This window comes from Pelophylax lessonae, assembly GCF_965119305.1.
Source record: "Pelophylax lessonae genome assembly, chromosome: 4".
Lineage (NCBI taxonomy): Eukaryota > Metazoa > Chordata > Amphibia > Anura > Ranidae > Pelophylax > Pelophylax lessonae.
The window spans coordinates 653,681,683-653,694,396 of record NC_138771.1 but is presented as its reverse complement, the minus strand read 5'-3'; the positions used below and the strand labels follow the sequence as shown (position 1 = coordinate 653,694,396).

Below are 12,714 nucleotides of genomic sequence, written 5' to 3'. Positions count from 1 at the left end.
TTGACAAACTGCGTGTTATACCCATGTGGTATTCTGGGTGATGTCTACTTGTCTACCAGTGCCATTCATAAACAGTAGATGATATCAAGAACTTTACACCTGGCTGCTATAGCACCCCCCTCGTTACCCAACTACCTCTGCCATGTCTCCTGGGCTATCTTGTCACTTCTGTGTGCCAAGGTCCGGCATGTTGGATGTTGAAGGTGGAGCGGAGGGAGATCAGAGAACATTAATTCGCTGATTCCCCCCACCGGTTAATGCACATGGAGGTAATTTGTATAAAGTCACTTCCGGGTTCAATAGCAAGAACTTTACTCTTGGATGCTACAGAACCCCGCCCCCCTTACCCCCCCCCCTTGCCTGACTACCATGTATCCTGGGCTCCCCTATCCCTCCTAAGTGCTGAGACTGGCATGGCTGGTTTTGGTGATAGAGAGGAGGAAGATCAGAGAACATCCATTTGGTGATCTCTCCACTGGTTAATGAACATGCAATGTGTATTAAGTCACTTCCGGGTTCACAACTGTCAGTCTCTGGCTGCTAGATGACATTAGGGGTCTAATAGACTCCTGATGTTTCCTTAAATCAGGCCTGGTGTGTCAATTATGCTATCGCATAGGGGATTGTTATAATAAAGCCAGGTCTTCGTAGCATGGACCTGTTTCCTTTGGGACTGGCAGTGCCATGTATGGTTTTGGCAGGTAGAGTGGAGGAAGGTCAGAGAACATCCATTTGATGATCTCTCCACTGGTTAATGAACATGCAATGTGTATTAAGAGTAGAAGGAAGATCAGAGAACATCCATTTGGTGATCTCTCCGCCGGTTGATGAACATGGAAGCGATGTGTAGTATGTCACTTCTGGGTTCATAACTAATTTTCTGGCTTCTAGTTGACATTATGGGTCTAATAGACCCCTGATGTCTCCTTAAATCAGGCCTGGTGTGTCAATTATGCTATTGCATAGGGCAGTGATGGTGAACCTTGGCACCCCAGATGTTTTGGAACTACACGTCCCATGATGCTCATGCACTCTGTAGTGTAGTTGAGCATCATGGTAAATGTAGTTCCAAAACATCTGGGGTGCCAAGGTTCGCCATCTCTGGCATAGGGGTTTGTTGTATTAAAGCCAAATCTTCTTAGCATGGACCTGTTTCCTTTGTGATTGGCAGTGCCATATATGGTTTTGGCAAGTAGAGTGGAGGAAGGTCAGAGAACATCCATTTGTTGATCTCTCCACTGGTTAATGAACATGCAATGTGTATTAAGAGTAGAAGGAAGATCAGAGAACATCCATTTGGTGATCTCTCCGCCGGTTGATGAACATGGAAGCGATGTGTATTATGTCACTTTCAGGTTCATAACTAATTTTCTGGCTGCTAGTTGACATTAGGGGTCTAATAGACTCCTGATTTTTCCTTAAATCAGGCCTGGTGTGTCAATTATGCTATCGCATAGGGGATTGTTGTAATAAAGCCAGGTCTTCTTAGCATGGACCTGTTTCCTTTGGGTCTGACAGGGCCATGTATGGATTTGGCAGGTAGAGTGGAGGAAGATCAGAGAACATCTATTTGTAGATCTCTCCACTGGTTAATGAACATGGAATGTGTATTAAGTCACTTCCGGGTTCAGAACTGTCAGTCTCTGGCTGCTAGATGACATTAGGGGTCTAATAGACCCTGATGTCTCCTTAAATCAGACCTGTCATGTCAATTATGCTATCGCATAGGGGGTTGTTGTAATAAAGTCAGGTCTTCTTAGTATGGACCTGTTTCCTTTGTGATTGGCAGTGCCATTGATGGTGTTGGAGGTAGAGTGAAGGAAGATCAGAGAACATCCATTTGGTGATCTCTCCACCGGTTGATGAACATAGAAGCGATGTGTATGAAGTCACTTCCGGATTCAGAACTGTCAGCCTCTGGCTGCTAGATGACATTAGAGGTCTAAAAGGCCCCTAATGTCTCCTTAAATCAGACCTGTCATGTCAATTATGCTATCGCATAGGGGGTTGTTGTAATAAAGTCAGGTCTTCTTAGTATGGACCTGTTTCCTTTGTGATTGGCAGTTCTATTGATGTTGTTGGCGGTAGAGTGAAGGAAGATCAAACATCCATTTGGTGATCTCTCAACCAGCTGATTAACATGGAAGCGATGTGTATTAAGTCACTTCCGGGTTCAGAGCTGTCATTCTCTAGCTAATGTTGCCAGGAATGAAGCTAATTAAGCATGATCTTTGCTTGATCGGCTTCAGTAGGGTCCATAACTGACATTGGGGGTCTAATGGACCCCTGATGTTTCCTTAAGTTGGACCTGTCATGTCTATTATGCTAACACATAGAGGGCTTCTAGGGTTGTATTACTGTAATATAGCCAGGCATTCTGAGTATTGACCTCTTTCCTCTGTGACTGGTAGTGTTACCTCGGTAGATGCCCTGGGAATAGAGCTGAGCAATGCCAATGGAGCTGCCCAGATGTGGAGGAAAGAAGGACAGAGAGTTATGAGATTGTGGAAAATAACTACCAGTAAAACCTTTTCTTACCTGAGCTGTCTTCTCCTTTTCTGTCACTCCAGTGAGTATAGGTGCTCCTTGAGACCTGGGAGCCTGCTGAGCTTTTGCCCCCGCCCCTGGTGAAAGAGGTAATGGAGGTTGGGCCGGGGCAGCTCGAGGGAGTCCAGAGTCCAGAGAGTGCCCGGCCCCTGCTCTCTGTTGGGCCCCTGCCTCTAGCTGGTAAAAGTCCACGCAAGTCCATCGGCCTTTCTGGTACCTCCTACCTCCACTGAGAGGGGCCTGGTCCAGACGTACTAGGCGGAAGCGGGACGTGGGAGGAGAGCGAGGACCATTAGGTGTCGGGGATGGAGAGCGCTCTGAGAGGTTTGGGGAGATCGGTGATAAAGGCGAGGATGGTTGGTAGTCACTGGTGACACTGGTAATCTGAAAACCACTTCGTTTCTTCCCGAAGCTCATGGTAGATGGCACCTGAGAAGGAGAAAGGATCACTAGACATCCATCAAGTGTAGCCATTCATCCTTGGCTACCAGCTACATGTACCAGAGGTGTAATGTAGTGTACTAGGTTTTTACGTGTAACTGTACTGTAGAATCTTGAACTGGTCAGTGCAGTATAGTATATTAGTGTAGTAAGTGTAGTATACAGTATGGTCATCTTAGTTATGTCCTATATTGAACTGAACACAAGTTTGGACTGAACCTTGGTTGTTTGGGCATACTATGTTCCCATTACCTATTCTCATGGAGGTGCTATCTGGGTGTCCCCTTATTGTTAAAGGGGCTTCCAGTTTGTTATAAACCCCTTGCCTGCAGACCCTTGTAATCACTGGGTCAAGTCTGTGGGGAAGAGGACCTTGTCCTCATCAACATGTTGAGGGCATTTGGCCTAATATAGGTTCAGTAAGGAGGGATAACCCCCCCCCCCCCCTGCCAGGAGGCTGCATGCTCAGATAAGGGTATGGTAAGCCCCCTGCCTGCAGACCCCAATAACTACTGGGCCAATGTTGTGGGGAATAGGACCATGTCCTTATCAGCATGTTGAGTACATGTGGCCCCATGTTGAGGGCATGTTGCCTGATATGGTTCAGGAGGAAGAGACCGCCCATGCCCCCCCCCCCCTTCCTCCCTGGCCTGCCAGAAGGCTGCATGCTTGGAATAAGGGTTTGGTGAGCCCCCTGCCTGCAGACCCTCATAACCACTGGACCAGGGTTGTGGGAAAGAGGCTCCTGTCCTCATCAACATGTTGAGGACGACATGTGGTCCTATGTTGAGGGCATGTTGCCTACTCACCCCCCCCCCCATTCCTCCCTGGCCTGCCAGAAGGCTGCATGCTCGGATAGGGTACAGTAAGCCCCCTGCCTGCAGACCCCTATAAACACTCGGCCATAGTTGTGGGGTGTGGGGAAGAGGCCCTTGTCCTTATCAACATGTTATTGCATGTTGCCCCATGTTAAGGGTTCGGTAAGCCCCCTGCCTGCAGACCCCTATAAACACTGGGCCAGGGTTGTGGGGAAGAGGCCCTTGTCCTTATCAACATGTTATTGCATGTGGCCCCATGTTAAGGGTTCGGTAAGCCCCCTGCCTGCAGACCCCTATAAACACTGGGCCAGGGTTGTGGGGAAGAGGCCCTTGTCCTTATCAACATGTTATTGCATGTGGCCCCATGTTAAGGGTTCGGTAAGCTCCCTGGCTGCAGATCCCCATAACCACTGGGCCAGGGTTGTGGGGAAGAGGCCCTTGTCCTTATCAACATGTTATTGCATGTGGCCCCATGTTAAGGGTTCGGTAAGCTCCCTGGCTGCAGATCCCCATAACCACTGGGCCAGGGTTGTGGGGAAGAGGCCCTTGTCCTTATCAACATGTTATTGCATGTGGCCCCATGTTAAGGGTTCGGTAAGCTCCCTGGCTGCAGATCCCCATAACCACTGGGCCAGGGTTGTGGGGAAGAGGCCCTTGTCCTTATCAACATGTTATTACATGTGGCCCCATGTTAAGGGTTCGGTAAGCTCCCTGGCTGCAGATCCCCATAACCACTGGGCCAGTGTTGTGGGGAAGAGGCCCTTGTCCTCATCAACACGGAGACAAGTTGCTTTGCCAGGAGGCTGCATGCTCAGATAATGGTCTTGTATTGATTTTTGGGGGCATTGCACTTTTTTTTTCTTGATTTTTTACTTGGGGCTCCTCCTTAAAATCTATACCAGACTCTCATCTAGGACAATGGTCTGGTATAGATGAATTTAATTCCAGGGCGTTTGTTTACAAACAGAATGAAGCAGCTGGGGGAGCTGTCATTAGTCTGCAATGTAAACACACTGTTTTCTTTGTAAATATCATTGTTGCTGTAGTAGGTTGTATACATCACTTCACAGATAAGCCACTTCACAGCAGGGTCAGTGCATCCCCCCCAGGCAGGTTATTTAACATGTAATTCTGGCTATACAAATAATTAGCCTTAAGACTGTCCCCTTCCCTCAATCAAAGTAGTATATTAGGGTAGTCGGTGTAGGGGTAGTGTAGTATATTGGGGTAGTCAGTATAGGGTAGTGTAGTATATTGAGGTAGTTGGTGTAGGGGTAGAGTAGTATATTGGGGTAGTCAGTGTAGGGGTAGTGTAGTATATTGAGGTAGTCGGTGTAGGGGTAGAGTAGTATATTGGGGTAGTCAGTGTAGGGGTAGAGTAGTATATTGGGGTAGTCGGTGTAGGGGTAGAGTAGTATATTGGGGTAGTCGGTGTAGGGGTAGAGTAGTATATTGGGGTAGTCGGTGTAGGGGTAGTGTAGTATATTGGGTTAGTCGGTGTAGGGGTAGTGTAGTATATTGGGGTAGTCGGTGTAGGGGTAGAGTAGTATATTGGGGTAGTATATACAGGGCAGACTGGCAACTTTCGGCCCAGGGGGCAAGTACAAACCAGAGGCCCATGGTGCAGCAACTCGGCCCCCCTTCCACTCTCCATCTTCTCGTCCTCCTCCTGACCCCCATTCCAGGCTGAAGCCCTGCTCCAAGTACTCTCTACTCACCGGCTGAATCCAGGTTCCCAACCTGGCAAGCAGGGGGTGGGACAGCTCAGTTGGGGCTGGCCAGGGAAGGAGAATCTCCAGTGGGGCATGTAACCGGCCTCTGCTCAGACAGTTTAAACGATCCATGCTGGGGAGAGGTCTGCGCTCTGTCCTTGTCTTCAACCCACACTCAGTAGGTCAGTGGCGGGGACTTTTTACTTCTCTTTACCAGGAATCCTTTAGGCATGTCTGTGCAGCCTTTTTACAAGACATCATAGTGGCCCAGGGGGCAAATGCCCCCTGCCCCCTGATCCAGTCCTCCCCCGTCGGTGTAGGGGTAGAGTAGTATATTGGAGTAGTCGGTGACATGGTCTAGGGGTAGAGTAGTATATTGGGGTAGTCAGTGTAGGGGTAGAGTAGTATATTGGGGTAGTCGGTGTAGGGGTAGTGTAGTATATTGGGGTAGTCAGTATAGGGGTAGAGTAGTATATTGGGGTAGTCGGTGTAGGGGTAGAGTAGTGTATTGGGGTAGTCGGTGTAGGGGTAGTGTAGTATATTGAGGTAGTCGGTGTAGGGGTAGAGTAGTATATTGGGGTAGTCAGTGTAGGGGTAGAGTAGTATATTGGGGTAGTCGGTGTAGGGGTAGAGTAGTATATTGGGGTAGTCGGTGTAGGGGTAGAGTAGTATATTGGGGTAGTCAATGTAGGGGTAGTGTAGTATATTGGGTTAGTCAGTGTAGGGGTAGTGTAGTATATTGGGGTAGTCGGTGTAGGGGTAGAGTAGTATATTGGGGTAGTCGGTGTAGGGGTAGAGTAGTATATTGGGGTAGTCGGTGACACGGTGTAGGGGTAGAGTAGTATATTGGGGTAGTCAGTGTAGGGGTAGAGTAGTATATTGGGGTAGTCGGTGTAGGGGTAGAGTAGTATATTGGGGTAGTCGGTGTAGGGGTAGTGTAGTATATTGGGGTAGTCGGTATAGGGGTAGTGTAGTATATTGGGGTAGTCAGTATAGGGTAGTGTAGTATATTGAGGTAGTCGGTGTAGGGGTAGAGTAGTATATTGGGGTAGTCGGTGTAGGGGTAGAGTAGTATATTGGGGTAGTCAGTGTAGGGGTAGAGTAGTATATTGGGGTAATCGGTGTAGGGGTAGAGTAGTATATTGGGGTAGTCAGTGTAGGGGTAGAGTAGTATATTGGGGTAGTCAGTGTAGGGGTAGAGTAGTATATTGGGGTAGTCGGTGTAGGGGTAGTGTAGTATATTGGGGTAGTCAGTATAGGGGTAGTGTAGTATATTGGGGTAGTCGGTGTAGGGGTAGAGTAGTATATTCGGGTAGTCGATGTAGTGGTAGAGTAGTATATTGGGGTAGTCGGTGTAGGGGTAGAGTAGTATATTGGGGTAGTCAATGCAGGGGTAGTGTAGTATATTGGGTTAGTCGGTGTAGGGGTAGAGTAGTATATTGGGGTAGTCGGTGACACGGTGTAGGGGTAGAGTAGTATATTGGGGTAGTCAGTGTAGGGGTAGAGTAGTATATTGGGGTAGTCGGTGTAGGGGTAGAGTAGTATATTGGAGTAGTCGTGTGGGGGTAGAGTAGTATATTGGGGTAGTCAGTGTAAGGGTAGAGTAGTATATTGGGGTAGTCGGTGTAGGGGTAGAGTAGTATATTGGGGTAGTCAGTGTAGGAGTAGTGTAGTATATTGGGGTAGTCAGTGTAGGGGTAGAGTAGTATATTGGGGTAGTCGGTGTAGGGGTAGTGTAGTATATTGGGGTAGTCAGTATAGGGGTAGAGTACTATATTGGGGTAGTCGGTGTAGGGGTAGAGTAGTATATTGGGGTAGTCGGTGTAGGGGTAGTATATTGAGGTAGTTGGTGTAGGGGAAGAGTAGTATATTGGGGTAGTCAGTGTAGGGTTAGAGTAGTATATTGGGGTAGTCGGTGTAGGGGTAGAGTAGTATATTGGGGTAGTCGGTGTAGTGGTAGAGTAGTATATTGGGGTAGTCGTGTAGGGGTAGAGTAGTATATTGGGGTAGTCAATGTAGGGGTAGTGTAGTATATTGGGTTAGTCGGTGTAGGGGTAGTGTAGTATATTGGGGTAGTCGGTGTAGGGGTAGAGTAGTATATTGGGGTAGTCAGTGTAGGGGTAGAGTAGTATATTGGAGTAGTCGGTGTGGGGGTAGAGTAGTATATTGAAGTAGTCAGTGTAAGGGTAGAGTAATATATTGGGGTAGTCGGTGTAGGGGTAGAGTAGTATATTGGGGTAGTCAGTGTAGGAGTAGAGTAGTATATTGGGTTAGTCGGTGTAGGGGTAGTGTAGTATATTGGGGTAGTCGGTGTAGGGGTAGAGTAGTATATTGGGGTAGTCGGTGTAGGGGTAGAGTAGTATATTGGGGTAGTCGGTTACACGGTGTAGGGGTAGAGTAGTATATTGGGGTAGTCAGTGTAGGGGTAGAGTAGTATATTGGGGTAGTCGGTGTAGGGGTAGAGTAGTATATTGGGGTAGTCGGTGTAGGGGTAGTGTAGTATATTGGGGTAGTCGGTATAGGGGTAGTGTAGTATATTGGGGTAGTCAGTATAGGGTAGTGTAGTATATTGAGGTAGTCGGTGTAGGGGTAGAGTAGTATATTGGGGTAGTCGGTGTAGGGGTAGAGTAGTATATTGGGGTAGTCAGTGTAGGGGTAGAGTAGTATATTGGGGTAGTCGGTGTAGGGGTAGTGTAGTATATTGGGGTAGTCAGTATAGGGGTAGTGTAGTATATTGGGGTAGTCGGTGTAGGGGTAGAGTAGTATATTGGGGTAGTCGGTGTAGTGGTAGAGTAGTATATTGGGGTAGTCGGTGTAGGGGTAGAGTAGTATATTGGGGTAGTCAATGTAGGGGTAGTGTAGTATATTGGGTTAGTCGGTGTAGGGGTAGAGTAGTATATTGGGGTAGTCGGTGACACGGTGTAGGGGTAGAGTAGTATATTGGGGTAGTCAGTGTAGGGGTAGAGTAATATATTGGGGTAGTCGGTGTAGGGGTAGAGTAGTATATTGGAGTAGTCGTGTGGGGGTAGAGTAGTATATTGGGGTAGTCAGTGTAAGGGTAGAGTAGTATATTGGGGTAGTCGGTGTAGGGGTAGAGTAGTATATTGGGGTAGTCAGTGTAGGAGTAGAGTAGTATATTGGGGTAGTCAGTGTAGGGGTAGAGTAGTATATTGGGGTAGTCGGTGTAGGGGTAGTGTAGTATATTGGGGTAGTCAGTATAGGGGTAGAGTACTATATTGGGGTAGTCGGTGTAGGGGTAGAGTAGTATATTGGGGTAGTCGGTGTAGGGGTAGTATATTGAGGTAGTTGGTGTAGGGGAAGAGTAGTATATTGGGGTAGTCAGTGTAGGGTTAGAGTAGTATATTGGGATAGTCGGTGTAGGGGTAGAGTAGTATATTGGGGTAGTCGGTGTAGTGGTAGAGTAGTATATTGGGGTAGTCGGTGTAGGGGTAGAGTAGTATATTGGGGTAGTCAATGTAGGGGTAGTGTAGTATATTGGGTTAGTCGGTGTAGGGGTAGTGTAGTATATTGGGGTAGTCGGTGTAGGGGTAGAGTAGTATATTGGGGTAGTCAGTGTAGGGGTAGAGTAGTATATTGGAGTAGTCGGTGTGGGGGTAGAGTAGTATATTGAAGTAGTCAGTGTAAGGGTAGAGTAATATATTGGGGTAGTCGGTGTAGGGGTAGAGTAGTATATTGGGGTAGTCAGTGTAGGAGTAGAGTAGTATATTGGGGTAGTCGGTGTAGGGGTAGTGTAGTATATTGGGGTAGTCGGTGTAGGGGTAGAGTAGTATATTGGGGTAGTCGGTGTAGGGGTAGTGTAGTATATTGGGGTAGTCGGTGTAGGGGTAGAGTAGTATATTGGGGTAGTCGGTGTAGGGGTAGAGTAGTATATTGGGGTAGTCGGTGTAGGGGTAGAGTAGTATATTGGGGTAGTCGGTGTAGGGGTAGAGTAGTATATTGGAGTAGTCGGTGTAGGGGTAGAGTAGTATATTGGGGTAGTTGGTGTAGGGGTAGTGTAGTATATTGGGGTAGTCGTTGTAGGGGTAGAGTAGTATATTGGGGTAGTTGGTGTAGGGGTAGAGTAGTATATTGGGGTAGTCAGTGTAGGGGTAGAGTAGTATATCGGGGTAGTCGGTGTAGGGGTAGAGTGATATATTGGGGTAGTCGGTGTAGGGGTAGTGTGATATATTGGGGTAGTCGGTGTAAGGGTAGTGTAGTATATTGGGGTAGTCGGTGTAGGGGTAGAGTAGTATATTGGGGTAGTCGGTGTAGGGGTAGAGTAGTATATTGAGATAGTCGGTGTAGGGGTAGAGTAGTATATTGGGGTAGTCGGTGTAGGGGTAGTGTAGTATATTGGGGTAGTCGGTGTAGGGGTAGAGTAGTATATCGGGGTAGTCGGTGTAAGGGTAGAGTAGTATATTGGCGTAGTCGGTGTAGGGGTAGTGTAGTATATTGGGGTAGTCGTGTAGGGGTAGAGTAGTATATCGGGGTAGTCGGTGTAGGGGTAGTGTAGTATATTGGGGTAGTCGGTGTTGGGGTAGAGTAGTATATCGGGGTAGTCGGTGTAAGGGTAGAGTAGTATATTGGGGTAGTCGGTGTAGGGGTAGTGTAGTATATTGGGGTAGTCGGTGTAGGGGTAGAGTAGTATATCGGGGTAGTCAGTGTAGCGGTAGAGTAGTATATTGGGGTAGTCGGTGTAGGGGTAGAGTAGTATATTGGGGTAGTCGGTGTAAGGGTAGAGTAGTATATTGGGGTAGTCGGTGTAGAAGTAGAGTAGTATATTGGGGTAGTCGGTGTAGGGGTAGAGTAGTATATTGGGGTAGTCGGTGTAGGGGTAGAGTAGTATATTGAGGTAGTCAGTATAGGGGTAGAGTAGTATATTGGGGTAGTCGGTGTAGGGGTAGAGTAGTATATTGGGGTAGTCGGTGTAGGGGTAGAGTAGTATATTGGGGTAGTCGGTGTAGGGGTAGAGTAGTATATTGGGGTAGTCGGTGTAGGGGTAGAGTAGTATATTGGGGTAGTCAGTGTAGGGGTAGAGTAGTATATTGGGGTGGTAGGTGTAGGGGTAGAGTAGTATATTGGGGTAGTCAGTGTAGGGGTAGAGTAGTATATTGGGGTGGTAGGTGTAGGAGTAGAGTAGTATATTGGGGTGGTAGGTGTAGGGGTAGAGTAGTATATTGGGGTAGTCGGTGTACGGGTAGAGTAGTATATTGGGGTAGTCGGTGTAGGGGTAGAGTAGTATATTGGGGTAGTCAGTGTAGGGGTAGAGTAGTATAGTGGGGTAGTCGGTGTAGGGGTAGAGTAGTATATTGGGGTAGTCGGTGTAGGGGTAGAGTAGTATATTGGGGTAGTCGGTGTAGGGGTAGAGTAGTATATTGGGGTAGTCAGTGTAGGGGTAGAGTAGTATATTGGGGTGGTAGGTGTAGGAGTAGAGTAGTATATTGGGGTGGTAGGTGTAGGGGTAGAGTAGTATATTGGGGTAGTCGGTGTAGGGGTAGAGTAGTATATTGGGGTAGTCGGTGTAGGGGTAGAGTAGTATATTGGGGTAGTCAGTGTAGGGGTAGAGTAGTATATTGGGGTGGTAGGTGTAGGAGTAGAGTAGTATATTGGGGTGGTAGGTGTAGGGGTAGAGTAGTATATTGGGGTAGTCGGTGTAGGGGTAGAGTAGTATATTGGGGTAGTCGGTGTAGGGGTAGAGTAGTATATTGGGGTAGTTGGTGTAGGGGTAGAGTAGTATATTGGGTTAGTCGGTGTAGGGGTAGAGTAGTATATTGGGGTAGTTGGTGTAGGGGTAGAGTAGTATATTGGGGTAGTCAGTGTAGGGGTAGAGTAGTATATTGGGGTGGTAGGTGTAGGAGTAGAGTAGTATATTGGGGTAGTCAGTGTAGGGGTAGAGTAGTATATTGGGGTGGTAGGTGTAGGAGTAGAGTAGTATATTGAGGTAGTCAGTATAGGGGTAGAGTAGTATATTGGGGTAGTCGGTGTAGGGGTAGAGTAGTATATTGGGGTAGTCGGTGTAGGGGTAGAGTAGTATATTGGGGTAGTCGGTGTAGGGGTAGAGTAGTATATTGGGGTAGTCAGTGTAGGGGTAGAGTAGTATATTGGGGTGGTAGGTGTAGGGGTAGAGTAGTATATTGGGGTAGTCAGTGTAGGGGTAGAGTAGTATATTGGGGTGGTAGGTGTAGGAGTAGAGTAGTATATTGGGGTGGTAGGTGTAGGGGTAGAGTAGTATATTGGGGTAGTCGGTGTAGGGGTAGAGTAGTATATTGGGGTAGTCGGTGTAGGGGTAGAGTAGTATATTGGGGTAGTCAGTGTAGGGGTAGAGTAGTATAGTGGGGTAGTCGGTGTAGGGGTAGAGTAGTATATTGGGGTAGTCGGTGTAGGGGTAGAGTAGTATATTGGGGTAGTCGGTGTAGGGGTAGAGTAGTATATTGGGGTAGTCAGTGTAGGGGTAGAGTAGTATATTGGGGTGGTAGGTGTAGGAGTAGAGTAGTATATTGGGGTGGTAGGTGTAGGGGTAGAGTAGTATATTGGGGTAGTCGGTGTAGGGGTAGAGTAGTATATTGGGGTAGTCGGTGTAGGGGTAGAGTAGTATATTGGGGTAATAGGTGTAGATGCACTATTGTAGATTGGTGTAGTTGTACTGGAGTATATTGGGGGTGATAGGTAGACTGGAGTAGTAGTTTGTTGATCTCTAATAATATATCAGTGTGCTCAGTGCAGTGTAGTTCAGAAATCTCATACAACCTTAGCCTTCTTTCTCCTGCCTTTGGGGGGCGCTGTTTTCTTGCTGTGGGGGTAATTATTAGCAGAATCATGCTGCCCCCACACATGTCATAATGGGAAGCAGCGATGAGTGTGCTATGCTGGCTCTCATGTAGCAGCATGCACATACATGTCACCTGGCAGGAGAAATGAGATATCACCCTGTGTCTCCTCACACTGCCTCCAGCACCCTTCTCTCTCCATATATAGACTCTGCCACAGAGCTGACACTTCATACCCCTCCAATGTGCTCATAGTGCAGGCAGAGGACTTACCTGATGAAGATCCAGTGGTGGGAGAAGTGTTGGGTGAATTGCTCTTCTCTTCCAGCCTCTCTCTTCTAATTCCTGCAGCCACTCTCCTCTCTCAGTAAACTTGTGTGCCCCATGAGCTGACACTCCATATGTGCTGCGTCCTTCATCTTCCCCAGG

General features: G+C 47.6%; 1 protein-coding gene across 1 annotated transcript in view; it reads right to left on the bottom strand.

Moving 5' to 3' along the window:
• LOC309553460 (TSC22 domain family protein 4-like) overlaps positions 1–12,708 on the bottom strand; it is a 58,255-nt gene extending 45,547 nt beyond the window's left edge. Inside the window, exons 1-2 of the mRNA XM_082254668.1 lie at positions 12,559–12,708; positions 2,539–2,976 (exon numbers count right to left, since the gene is read on the bottom strand). Coding sequence (XP_082110794.1) covers positions 2,539–2,964 — 426 coding nt within the window. The 5' untranslated portion in view covers positions 2,965–2,976; positions 12,559–12,708. The remainder of the gene's footprint in view (positions 1–2,538; positions 2,977–12,558) is intronic.
• Positions 12,709–12,714: the final 6 nt, after the last annotated feature.